Source organism: Manihot esculenta, chromosome 4 (assembly GCF_001659605.2).
Source record: "Manihot esculenta cultivar AM560-2 chromosome 4, M.esculenta_v8, whole genome shotgun sequence".
Classification (NCBI taxonomy): Eukaryota; Viridiplantae; Streptophyta; class Magnoliopsida; order Malpighiales; family Euphorbiaceae; genus Manihot; species Manihot esculenta.
In genome coordinates this window covers 31,220,666-31,234,375 of record NC_035164.2, presented here as the reverse complement: position 1 = coordinate 31,234,375, position 13,710 = coordinate 31,220,666, and the positions used below count along the sequence as shown (strand labels likewise).

The following is a 13,710-nucleotide window of genomic DNA, read 5'->3' as shown; positions in this document are numbered from 1 at the left end:
ATCTATTTTGTGTTCTTTCTCCTCTATATAAGTCAATTTTATACTTCTATTTTGGAGGTTTATTTTTGACACTTTTAAATGGAGAAAAAACTATTTTCATTTTGCCGTAAATTACATTTTAGTAGTGACAGATTAATAATTTTTAATAGTGATATATCGAATTAATTAAATTGAAAAAATTAAAAATTAAATTATAAAAATATTGAAAACCGACCAAATTAATTATTAAGATATAATCAAATCGAATTTAATTAATAAAAATCGATTCAATTTGATTGGTTACTCCAAACTGAATTTATAAATTTTTTAATTTTATTAATGTATGATTGTTGTGCTTAATCATTTTGTTATGATTAAGTCACAATTTTATTGACATAATTTCATAATTTTATTATAGTTAGAAGATTAACATCTATAAGACTCGCAATTTATGGTTAAAAGACCAACAGTTAAATTCATTCAGCTTAAACATTATTTCCTTCACAAATCAGCAAAGTGAAGAAATTTGCAAATTTTTTGGCATAATTTGCATTAGTTGATTCTTTAACTAACTTTCTCCCCAATTGAATTTTAGTTTAAACATCATTTTCTTCACATAACCCAAATGGCAGCAATATTGTTAACATGAATTCAAATGCCGATTATTTCTAAATTTAGTGGACATAAATGTGTGTGACTAAACAATCTAATTATAACATACAAATCACTACATTAAGAGTTTGAAAAAACAAGAAATTTAAAGATATTATTAAAAAAAAAATAAAAACTCACCGTTTGGTGTTTAGCATTCGCGACAGAAAATGAACAGCAGTTCAATTACCACACTCAGCACTCAACACAAGTACTGTAAATGGATAGGGAGGGGAAAAGACATCAATAGGGAATGGTTCTTTGGACGGCCCCACACTTATAATTTGTTGAACGACAGTCATACTCTCAAAAAATCAAACTGAATCAAAAATTAAATAAATTAAAAAATATTAACTAAATCAAAAAATATTAACTAAATCAAATTGAATCGAATTGTTAAATTAAATTCGATCGATTCGATTTAATTTTTCAATTTGAATCGAGATATGATCTCCCATTTCTTAATGGCTAAAATTATGATGGCGCTCTAACTTGCCAAGTGTATGCTCTCACTTGACTCAATTCAGTCTCGTAACAATGGTATTGTTTTTCCTTTAGCTCAATACTCTAAGTTAATTTACATCCTAAAAAATCATTATGCGAAAGTTCTGTTAGTAATTTTGGGTCGGAGCTTATTTTTAAAATTATGGTTTTATGTGGTAAAATAAAAGCACTTATATTAATTAATTAAATATTACATAAATAAAAAGTAGTAATTAGGAATAGTAACGAGTTGGATTTTTAGTAATTGGATTCTAATTTAATGAATTTTGGTAATATATAATTGACTTGTTGGGTTTACGAATTAGTGCCACAATAGATTTGATTTAGTTTGAATTTTATATACTAAATACTTAGTTATCCAATCTTAATTAAATATAAAAAAATATAATCTTATAATAACATATATTTTTGTATATTCAATTTTTAATTATAAAATTTAAATATCTTATAGAAGTTTTGAATTTTTAATATTTAAATTATTAATTAAAAAATATATATTTAAATGGGTTATTCAAGTAATAACAATAGAATTGAATGTCAATGCATATGAACATGTAGTGCATATGCTCAGTTAAATTAGTCTGCAACGTTCAAAATATTAAAATTATTCTATAATTCTTTTTGGAAGAATGAAATTTTAATTAATAAAAACAATAAAGCTCACATCATATTATGAGTTAATTTGATCATATAATGTCAAATTATTACATAAATAAATTTTAATTTGTTGTATGAATCTTAATTACACCAAAATTAAAAATTTGATAAAAGTATTTTCAGTAAGTGAAACTTGATTTATACAATAAGAAAAACGTTTTAAATTTGGAATACGTAGAATTTTATTAAAAAGAAAAAGAAATTAAAAAGATGAAAGTAAAAAACTTCATGTTATTGTTTAAATAAAAAGTAAAGAAATGTGCATAGGAAAGAGGAAACTTTCCCACATCGATTTTAAAGGAAATGGAGCTGGGAAAGCTGGGATCATAAAAGGAAGCTGAAGCATAATGATAAGGCATACCTTTCTCGGCCTTTTGGCTAAGATCAAGTGTAGTATCTGTTCTTATCAGTTTAGTATCTGATACGTGGGCCATTGGTCCACATGATATTAAATTTATTTTTCTATGGAGAGGGTCCGCAGCAGTAGCTTGCTACTGGGGCTCTCAAGCGTCGCCCATGCCTTGCACTACTGCAAGGGCCTGGCGCATCCACCAATGGTTAGTTTAACTTGTTATATTTTGGTATTTTGAACTCCTCCATCTTTTATTTGATTTATAAGAAGGATTAATTATAAGAATAATCTATAAGTAAGTTCAATTAAAATTTTATAATATTTATTAAGGATTAAATAAGTTATTATTTAATGTGATATTATTTTTTAATAATAAAATAATACTTTTTAATAAATAAGATATTTTTAATAATAATATTATATTTTTTTAATTTTAAAATTATTTACTATTTTTATGCTTTTTTATTTTTTATATTAATTAAAATACCAAAATTTTGGAATTTTAATATTTTATTATTAAAATTATTATATTAGGTTATGAGTTATTTATTTCTTAATAAAAGTATAAACACTTAATTAAAAAAATAAGAATTATTTGATCTTTAAACAAAAACATAAGTACTTAATTGAATTTATTTAAAAAACAAATTAATCACTTAAGCTGCTGACTTGTTCTAGCGGTAAAGATGAGGGCAATTCATTCATTAATATACTGATTCTCTTTTTTCCTTTTATCTGTATTAGAATATAGATATTTTAAATAATGATTTATTTATTAAATTATTAACATACTTGTATCTGATATAAATATGAGTTAAATTCATTCTTTTAATTATTATAATAAATACAATATTATATTAATTAAAATTTATTATCCTTGTGTTTGGACGTACGAATTTGAAATATAATATTTGAATTTAATATAATCAACACTGGGACTAATGATGATATTCAAGTAAAGCCCTCTAAACAATGATGACTTCAAAATTCAAACATTTAGCTTTTAAAGGTAAAATTAATTTACTTCATGCTGGTTAAAATATTCTTTTCTTTACTATGCAAGTACCAAAACAAACAAATCTTCCAAATTTGAAATTACAAATCAATCAATAAATCACTAGTAGTGAAAAATTAAAGTAAGGCAAGTTTGATGAAGAAAAAAAATCCAAAGCAAAAAGGGTTTGGACAGAGAGAACAGAACATGGAGGAAAGCAATCAATGACATCAATTTCTTTTCTGAAGAACAGAGATGTAAGCTTTGTTTTCTATTTTTATTCTTTTCTGTTTTCTCTTTCGTTCTAAATGGGAGAGATGGAGAGAAAAGCCACATCATTAGAAAAGAAAAGAAAAGAAAAAATAATATTCCAATAAATAGACGCATTCAAAAATTTAATTACATTTAATATTTCCATCAGCAAAACTCTGACCTTTGACAAAAATTGCATCAGCTCTGCAACAAAGAAAGTAAAGATAATTTCCATGTTCGCAACAGAAACGACACCTCGACTCAAACCGATCAAAATTCAAAACTTCGAAATTAAGGAAGAGGATTTCTCACAAATGTTCGGCTTTAGACATGACGGACAGCCGGCTGGGTCTCATCTCGAAAGCACCGCGGCGTCGAAGATGATGCGAAGAAGGATGAATCAGAGCTGACAATGCTCTCTTCACTAGCTCTCCCTCCACACCTCCAATCCTCACAAGCGAATTCGTCATCGCCGATCTCCTGAAGTTCAATCTACTACTAGAGTGATACGACACCGAAACTGAGTGTGCGCTGCTGCTGTGATGATTAAATCCATTGTTTCTCATCAATGCCTTGTGGAAGGCGCACCGGAAAGAGCCAGGATGTGTCGTAGGGGAACACGCGCACGTTCTCTTCTGATTGGAGACAGCATTGGCATTGGAGGGGTGCCTTCTCAAAGAAATGGAACGGCTGGGAGAGATTGGACGATGGATTGAGAAACGCAAGGACGACGAAGCCTGATGGTTGTTCTGTCGATGGTGATGACTGTACATGTTAACACGTGTGGGAGAGGTGGCGCGTGCGAATAAAGTGGCGGAGGTGGAAGAGGAGGAGGAGCATCGAGAAGTGAAACTAGCGGCAGTGGATGATGCGAAAGACGACGACGACGACGACGACGACGACGAAGATGCCGATGGGGTCGACATCAACGGTGGTGGCATGCGGCACGTGCAAACAGAATGACCATTCGATTTGTTTCTTGATGTCGCCATATTGCGCTAGCGACGAGTCGTTTCCCCCTTTTATTTTTTTTAACCTTGTTATGAAAGGCGGCGTATGGAACGCAAATTCGGCAAACCTAGAGAAAAGCAAGACAGATATATAGACTAAAGAGGGGCACTGTATGGGCGAATTGTAAATACGAGGTCGTTTGGAGGGTAGATTTTAAGGTAATAAATTAAAGAGCAGTTATAGTGGAGTCAGTGACGGGGGGGGGGGATTGTAAATAAAGTTGGTTTGCTTTATGAGGGGGCCCGTTGGTTAGAGAAACAGAATGTGGGTTAGGGTTTCGTTTTCGGGTCCTAATGAGAAGCCAAGTCCGACCATGTACATCCCACGCTTCTTTGGGAGAGTGCCACTAGGGGTGTAATCGAGCCGAGCCGAACCGAGTTTTGTAAAGTTCAAACTCATTTATTAAAAAAGTTTGGAAGCTCGAGCTCGACTCGAGCTCTAATATTTGATTCGAGCTTGACTCGAGCTCTAATATTTGATTCGAGCTCGACTCGAGAATTAAATATTATAATCGAGCTCGACTCGTGAAAGACTCGTTCGATTTAATAACGAGCCTAATTCGAGCTCGAACTCGAAAAACTCGATTAAAAAACTCATTAATAAAACTCGAGTTCGAACTCGGAAAGCTCGATTAAGAAACTCGTTAAAAAAGCTCGAGACCGAGCTCAAAATTAAAAAGTTTGGTTTGAGCTCAAGTTCAGGCTCGAGCTTGAATTAATAATTACACTTTAATCAGTTTTTAATCATTATTAATTTAAATAATATAAAAAAAGAGAGTACATAAAAAAAATTACGTAACACAATTTATAACTAAAATAACACAAATAAATATAAATTCAACAACATAATAAAATTAGATTACACACAAAATTTAATATCAAACGAATAAAATTGATTCCAACTTTCAACAATTGAAATAAGCTAATATAATTTAATTATTTTCATAATCATCTTCATATTTGTTCAATTAGTTAACTTGAATTTCAACTTCAACATTCATATAATCTTAATTAATTATTATTAATATATTTTGATAATTATTATCATCTTTTATATTGTATGCTTAATTATATATAAATTTTTTTTTATAATTATACTTTAATTTTAAAATGTATATAATTTTTACAACTCAATTTATCATGTAGTACTATAATTTTAAAGAATACTTATTATAATAATTAATATTAATTATTTGTGATTATACATTAATTTTATGAAATCTTATTATAATAATTATATACAAAAGATTTTTATAATTTAATTTTAAAGAATATTAATTATAATAATTAATCTTAATTATTTGTAATTTTCAATACTATAATTTTCAAGTATTTATAATAGTTTAAATTTTATAACTTTATAGTTATTTTTATTTTTTTAATAATATATGAATTTGTTCATAAATTTATTTAACGAATTGGTTCACCAATTTATTTAAACAATATTACTCACGAGCCTATTTAATGAGTCTGCTCGCGAGCCTTCTCAACGAGCCAGCTCGCGAGCCTAAAAACGAGCCAACTCGCGAGTCTTAACGAGCCGAATACTATGGAGTTCAAGCTCAGCTCGTTTAAGTGACGAGTCTCAAAATTGAGCTCGAGTTTGGCTCGTTTAAAAAACGAGCCGAACTCGGTCGAGCTTTTATCGAGTCGAGTCTCGAGTAGCTCACGAATAGTTTGGCTCATTTACAGCCCTAAGTGCCACGCACTCTCTTTCTGCTTATAAATATTACTATTTATTTATTTTTCTTTTTAGCATTTGAAAAACCTCAGACGAGGGAAATTAAAGAATTAAGGAACTAAAGAATAAAAGAAAACAAATTGAATGAATGAAAGCTATAAACAAAACAAGAAAAAAAAAAAAGAGAGAGAGAGAGAAGAAGAACTGGGAATTGCAAGATATCGCAGGTGGAGAAATTAGTTTACAACGCTGCATTGCCTCCTAATTTCACCGTGAGTTCCTGTGAGAACATCAAGAGAACCCATGTGCACCATTGCCTTAGCAAACTTGTTAGCCCATGTTCCAGGACTTCTTGCATTGTTCACCACCATTCTCTGGGTAGAAGCACCGTTCATCAATGTCTGATCCGAAGTTAATAATCCTCCATTCTTCTTCGACTTCATGTAGTATTTATTGTCCATGCGATTAGGGGTAGGATCAAGTGCAACTGTGGGATCTCCACCAACCCCATTAGCACTTGGTGGAGGGCACTTTGTCTTCAAAAAAGCTGCATATCTAGGATCCATAAAGGGATCTTGAGCATGAGTGGCATTAAAGTTGTAGAGACGGCTACAGAAAGAAGAGCAGTGTGAGACACCAATGGAATATGTGCTCCAGAGAGTGTCACCATCTCATCCACTGACATTCCTTTACGGCCAAAATTGTCTGCGAGTTGTTGTGCATTGAAGAATAAAGGAGGGAGGTTTTGTCCCACTTCATCCTCTCTAGACACACGTCCATCTCGACGTCCTGCTGGCACATCGTAGTTTATCCCTCCAAGTTTGTAAGAACTATCACGTGCAGCGAAAGCAATAATGTCTGCGCATGATACAGTTTGTGGACATAAGTTTCAATTTCAGCCTTTGCTTCATCAATAACCTCAAAACCTCGTAAGCTAGGATTGTTAGCTACGTGTTCTCTCTCTAATGGGTTTCCTGGTGTGGATTTCAACAACACAGAAGCTTCACAACCCTGTAAAACATAGAACGAAACATCAGTGTTTAAATAGTGAAGCAACAAAACAAAACCATGTCATACATAAAGATTATAATATTAAAGAAGCAAATATGGTTTGAGCATGTATACCCTAATAAAGCAATCATAGAAAAGCATCCTAATCAGGCCAGCACCTAGGATTTTGAGACACAACTTTGTTTACCGGCTTTCCCACAATTGCTTCTGCTGATGGGCAAGATGATTTATAGAATCCCACTCCAAGGGATGGAAAAGACACAGTAACTAATGAGCAAAGCACAAGGAAAACAATGCAAGATGGCAATATTGTAAGAGAATTCAATCTGAAGCTAGTCTTTGTATGAATTGAATAGCTTATAATGATGAACTTTGTTGATTAATTAATAAAAAAAATAACAATTTAATATTCAATTGATTTGACAAGGAATACAATTGAAAGCTACAAATTGAGAACAAACATTTAAAATAGTTGTCGCTATAGCTGAACATCCCACGCAGTAACATAGATAGCAAATAACAAAGAGCGTGACATAAAATTACAGAATTTATTTTTTTTCTCTATCGACGGAAAGCCAACTTCATACGCGAATTTAACCCTCGCTAACACGGTTGGTGCTTCTGTGCAATACACATGAAAAAGAAGCAAAAAACAAACTTAATTTCCCGCCTGTATAACTAACTTAAGCAACCCACGCATGTAATGTGAATCTGCTGCTCCCCAAGCCAAATACGTACCATTTCACAATCAAAAAAGCTATCTCTATTGTAACTGATGAAAACATTCCTGGACTTTTGTAATTCCATTAATTTTCAAGAAAGAATAAATTACAATGTGAGCAAGCTATAATGATTGAGACGACAAGTGCCTAGCTGGTTAATCATCAGGTGAGGCCACTACATTGGCATCAATTTGCATTTGACATTGACAACTTAATCTGAACATCACATGTTTGAAATTTACAATTGCTTTGAAAAAACACAAATAATAAGGTAAAAAAATAGTAAAGAACAAATTGGACGGAAAAATTAAAGAATATTGCAGTGAAGTTAGTTGACAGCACTGCATTGCCTTCTGATTTCACCTTGAGTTCCTGTGAGAACGTCGAGTGAACCCATATGCACCATCGCCTTGGCAAACTTGGCAGCCCATGTTCCAGCTTTCCTTGCATTATTCACCACCATCCTCTGTGTAGAAGCACTGTTCATCAATGTCTGATCCGAAGTCAATAATCCTCGATTCTTCTTCAATTCCATGTAGTATTTATTGTCCATGCGATTAGGGGTAGGATCAAGTGCAACTGTTGAACCTCCTCCCACTCCATTAGCACTTGGTGGAGGGCACGTTGTCTTCAAGAAAGCTGCATACTTAGGATCCATGGAGGGATCTTGAGCATGAGTGGCATTGAAGTTGTAGAGACGACTGGAGAAGGAAGAGCAGTGTGATACACCAATGGAATGTGCTCCAGATAGTGTCACCATCTCATCCACTGACATTCCTTTACGGGCAAAATTGTCTGCGAGTTGCTGTGCGTTGAAGAAAAAAGGAGGGAGGTTTTGTCCCACTTCATCCTCTCTAGAAACACGTCCGTCCCGCCGTCCTGCTGGGACTACATAGTTTATCCCTCCAAGCTTATAGGAACTATCACGTGCAGCGAAAGCAAGAATATCTGCGCACGACACAGTTTGTGGACATAAGGCTTCAATTTCAGCCTTTGCTTCATCAATAACCTCAAAACCTCGTAAGCTAGGATTATTAGCTACGTGTTCTCTCTCTGATGGGTTCCCTAGTGTAGATTTCAGCAACACAGAAGCATCACAACCCTGTTAAACATAGCACGAACCATCAGCATTTAAATATTGAAGCAACAAAACAAAAACTTGTCATATATAAACATTATAGTATTAAAATAAGTAGATAAAGTTTGCGCATGTATACGTACCCTAACAAAGCAATCATGGAAATGCATCCTAATCAGGCCAGCACCTAACCCTGGATTTTGAGACACAGCTTTGTTTACTGCTTTTCTCACAATGGCTTCTGCTGATGGACAAGATGATCTATAGAATCCCACTCTAAGGGATGCAAAAGAGACAGTAGCTAATGAGCAAAACACAAGGAAAACAATGAAAGATGGCAATATCATAAGAGAATTCAACTTGAAACTAGTCATTATATGAAGTAAATAGCGTATAGTTAATGATGAACTTTCTTGATTGAAGAACAGAGGAGTTTATATGGAGAGAATAGACAAGGCAAACGAGATGGATATTGAAATTGGTAGTGAAGTGAATGGTATTTATAGGTGGAGAGATTTGCGACGAAGATCAAGACGTGTATAGTTGCTGTAGGCATGAGCATGCAGTTTGAAATTTTCTTTATTTGAACACTTCTGCACTTGCCTCACTGAATGTTCCTTTTCTGGCAACTTGCTTTCTCCACAGTTTGAATCCCCGATCATTAACTATTAGTGAATCATTCAACAATAACAATAGTAATAGTATCAGCTTTGAATTAAAACGCGAGGGAGCTCCTGATCGAGAGGAATTGAGGTTGACCAGCTGAAGGCAATGTTTGACCATTTCCATTGAATATTATGTTGCTTCAATAAGTGGAAAGTCAACAGACATTGTTGACCGAGCTAATACTCTGTATGGTTAATTAATTAATAAGGAGAAATCGAGGATTTAAAAATTATTATTTGCATGGAAAAATAAGTACATTTACGCTTATATTATTCAAGAGAAAGTACCAAAATTAGTTTAACCAAATTTAAATTTGATTTATATTAATAATATTTAAATTTAATTATTATTATTATTTAATAAAATTTAAATTTATTTAATATTATATATTTTAATTAATAATTTATAAAAAAAATTTCATAAATAATATTTATTTAAAATATTTAATATTTTTAAATAAATATTTAAATTTAATTTTTAAATAAAAATATATAAAAATGTAGAAATAATATTGTAAAATATATTTTTTATATTAAATTAATTATTTAAATAAATGAATTCGTACGATGCGTAGAAAAAATTTTAAAATATCAATCTCATCGATCTCATAAGTATCATACCAAATCCCTTAATCGAATCACTTTTTTTTAGAAATATGAGACATCTAAATCATACAAGTAATGAGATTTATTCATTGATAAGAAAAAGAAAAAACGTGAATTATCATGTCCGGTTCTTTCATAGGATGGATCTATAAGAATTCACCTATCCCAATAACAAAAAAATCTGACTTGAATGATTTGAATGATCCCGTATTAAGAGCTAAATTGGCTAAGGGAATGGGTCATAATTATTACGGAGAACCTGCATGGCCCAATGATCTTTTATATATTTTTCCAATAGTAATTCTAGGTACTATTGCATGTAATGTAGGTATATATAAAATTCAAATTCATAATAAATATTTTTTTAAAATTTGAATTCGTCCTAAATTTAATTATTACTGTCTAAATTCATTTTATTAGTATTTTGGTTAGTTGGATTTAAAATTGAAAACAATTAAAAAATTAAAAATTAAATTTTAAATAATATTAAAATCAAATCAAATCAAATCAAATCAAATCGAATTAAATCAATTCGATTCAATTCAAAAATTCAGTTTTCACTTCTCATTTCATCAACACCCAAATAAGCAATCCAAATAATAATGAAAAAAGAAAAGAAATCTCAGTAACATAAGAAGGAATTTTATTAGTAACACAACAATTTTAAACTCTCATCTTTATGGATCTAAATATATATATCTTTTCATTATGAAAATGGAAAATTTCACTTTATTTTCTCTAATTTTTTAATTTTCACTTCAACTCTCACCTTAACTCATGCGAAAAATATACATATTAATAACTTCATTTACTAAGCAAAATCTATTTACTCTCACGGAAAACTTTCAATATCAATCCATGTATCACCATCCTGTTTAGGATTATCAAATAGTAACTGTGTTAGCTTTGAATTTTAAACTTTTAAAATATTTGAAACTCAGGAAAATGATTTTCATTATATATATATTGAAAGTCTCAAGAGATCACGAACACCTTTACAATCAAGCATGAGAAACCTAGAATTATTATGATGTGAGGGAGCTCATGCTTCAGGTTAAAGGAGATTGGTACTCACAAATTTAATCTGGTGATAAATACATTTGAGTAAATCTGAGAGATCTCAAATTCTACTCTCCAATTTCTAATTTCTAATTCTCAGTTAAAAGAAAAAAGGTTGATCGGCTGATGGACATGTTCATTTCCTTTGAATATTTATTGCATTTGACATTGACAACAATTAATTTGCATTGATTGGTCATAATCGAGTATTACATCACATTTTGAAACTTTACAATTCCGTTGAAAAAACAAGAAATGTTTTAAAAAAATTTAAAAACAAATGAACGAAAGATTCAGAGAAAGGACTAGGAAGCAAAAAATATTGTACATGATGAGATTAGTTCGCGGCACTGCATTGTCTTCTGATTTCACCATCGGTTCCTGTAAGAACATCGAGAGAACCCATATGTACCATTGCCTTGGCAAACTTGGCAGCCCATGTTCCAGCATTCCTTGCATTGTTCACCACCATCATCTGTGTGGAAGCACTGTTCATCAATGTCTGGTCCGAAGTCAGTAATCCTCGATTCTTCTTCAATTCCATGTAGTATTTATTGTCCATGCGATTAGGGGTAGGGTCAAGTGCAACTGTGGGACCTCCATCAACTCTATTAGCACTAGGTGGAGGGCACTTTGTCTTCAAGAAAGCTGCATACCTAGGATCCATGGAAGGATCTTGAGCATGAGTGGCATTGAAGTTGTAGAGACGACTAGAGAAGGAAGAGCAGTGTGATACACCAATGGAATGTGCTCCAGACAGTGTCACCATCTCATCCACTGACATTCCTTTACGGGCAAAATTGTCTGCGAGTTGCTGTGCGTTGAAGAAAAAAGGAGGGAGGTTTTGTCCCACTTCATCCTCTCTAGAAACACGTCCATCCCGCCGTCCTGCTGGGACTACATAGTTTATCCCTCCAAGCTTATAGGAACTATCACGTGCAGCGAAAGCAAGAATATCTGCGCACGACACAGTTTGTGGACATAAGGCTTCAATTTCAGCCTTTGCTTCATCAATAACCTCAAAACCTCGTAAACTAGGATTATTGGCTACATGTTCTCTCTCTGATGGGTTTCCTGGCGTGGATTTCAGCAATACAGAAGCATCACAGCCCTGCAAAATACAAAATAAACGCATTAGCGTTTGATTAAATATTAAAGCAATAAAACAAGCAAAACAAAACCATGACAATATATAAAGATTATAATATGGTTTGAGCATGTATACCCTGACGAAGCAGTCATGGAAATGCATCCTAATCAGGCCAGCACCCAATCCTGGATTTTGAGACACGGCTTTGTTTACTGCTTTTCTCACAATGGCTTCTGCCGATGGACAAGATGATCTATAAAATCCCACTCTAAGGGATGCGAAAGAGACATTAACCGATGAGCAAAACACAAGGAAAACAATGAAAGAGGGCAATGTTGTAAGAGAATTCAGCTTGAAGCTAGTCATTGTATGAATTGAATAGCTTATAATGATGAACTTGTCGATTGAAAAAGAAAAGTATATATGGAGAGAATAGACAAGGCAAACAAGATGGATATGGAAAATGGTGGTGAAGAAAATGGTATTTATAGGTGGAGAGATTTGTGAGAAAGGTTGAGTTGGCGATACTTCTTGGAAGCTAAGCTGTTGTAGGAATGAGCATGGAGGTTGAAGTTTTCTTCTTTTGAACATTTCTGCACTAGCCTTACTGAAGGTTCCTTTTCTAGCTACTTGCTCTGTCCACCCTTTTGCTTGAGATTTTATGTTTTTAGATTAGCGTGTGAAGATGGATGAGCTTCCACATCCTTTGACTTGTGCAATCAATAATGAAGAGAAAGTGACTTAAAGCTTAAAAGTTTCTCAAAGAAACTTCGACTCTAATTAAACAAAGAAATTCTTTTTTTCCTTTTTTTAACAATCAATTCTCACTAAAATTTAAATTCGAGATAATTCATTTCCATGGATAAAGCTAATTCAAAATTTATGATAAAAGACATGGTTGGGCAATATTACATCATCTTCTTTTCTTTCAATGTTTGGACAATTACATCTAAATTCAGAATCCAGAATCTTTGTATTTCTTTTAAAACACTCGTCCATCCAGATGCCTTCTTTTTCTTTCCCTAAACGATAGAGGCTCTTGTGACGGCACTGCTGTATCTTCCCGCAAGGAAACCCTCAGGTGAACGTCGTGCTTCTTTTTCCCTAAACGTGAGGTGTCAACCAATCGAAGAGAATGACAAATGAAGGGAACTAGATCCTCAGAACTCACCATCAACTACTTCTTCTCCCCGCAGACGAAGAGAATGACACACTTCTGTTGTGCTTCTAGATTTGTGTCTCTCATGCTTTTTCTTCTTCCTCATCTTCGTGCTTCTAGATTTGCAAGTAAATTTTAGTGGTTTGATTGGGATTTTAGAGAATTTAAAATTTTTATATTTTCTTATACATTAGGTTTTACTTTATTGCTCTGTCCTTATAAATTTCTTTATAAAACTTG

General features: G+C 32.6%; 3 protein-coding genes, 1 non-coding gene and 1 pseudogene across 4 annotated transcripts; 1 reads left to right on the top strand and 4 right to left on the bottom strand.

Annotated features, from left to right (window-relative positions):
• The first annotated feature begins 2,148 nt into the window (after window positions 1–2,148).
• Window positions 2,149–2,344, top strand: LOC122723580. The gene has a single exon (XR_006350567.1). It is a non-coding gene; the product is annotated as a U2 spliceosomal RNA (small nuclear RNA).
• A 1,144-nt stretch (window positions 2,345–3,488) lies between these two features.
• LOC110613167 (cell wall integrity and stress response component 1) lies at window positions 3,489–4,577 on the bottom strand. Its single transcript, XM_021754170.2, has 2 exons — window positions 3,702–4,577; window positions 3,489–3,593 (listed from the first exon to the last, which is right to left on the bottom strand). The coding sequence occupies exons 1-2, from the start codon at window positions 4,379–4,381 to the stop codon at window positions 3,533–3,535; spliced, it is 741 nt and encodes a 246-aa protein (XP_021609862.1). The 5' UTR covers window positions 4,382–4,577; the 3' UTR covers window positions 3,489–3,532.
• Window positions 4,578–6,316: 1,739 nt separating this feature from the next.
• LOC110612652 lies at window positions 6,317–7,407 on the bottom strand (annotated as a pseudogene).
• Window positions 7,408–8,141: 734 nt separating this feature from the next.
• Window positions 8,142–9,076, bottom strand: LOC110612651 (peroxidase 5). The gene is made up of 2 exons (XM_021753427.2): window positions 9,035–9,076; window positions 8,142–8,915 (listed from the first exon to the last, which is right to left on the bottom strand). Exons 1-2 carry the CDS (start codon window positions 9,059–9,061, stop codon window positions 8,142–8,144), a joined length of 801 nt encoding a protein of 266 aa, XP_021609119.2. The 5' UTR covers window positions 9,062–9,076.
• A 2,328-nt stretch (window positions 9,077–11,404) lies between these two features.
• Window positions 11,405–13,584, bottom strand: LOC110614199 (peroxidase 5). Its single transcript, XM_021755708.2, has 2 exons — window positions 12,447–13,584; window positions 11,405–12,332 (listed from the first exon to the last, which is right to left on the bottom strand). The coding sequence occupies exons 1-2, from the start codon at window positions 12,900–12,902 to the stop codon at window positions 11,559–11,561; spliced, it is 1,230 nt and encodes a 409-aa protein (XP_021611400.2). The 5' UTR covers window positions 12,903–13,584; the 3' UTR covers window positions 11,405–11,558.
• Between the last annotated feature and the right edge of the window lie 126 nt (window positions 13,585–13,710).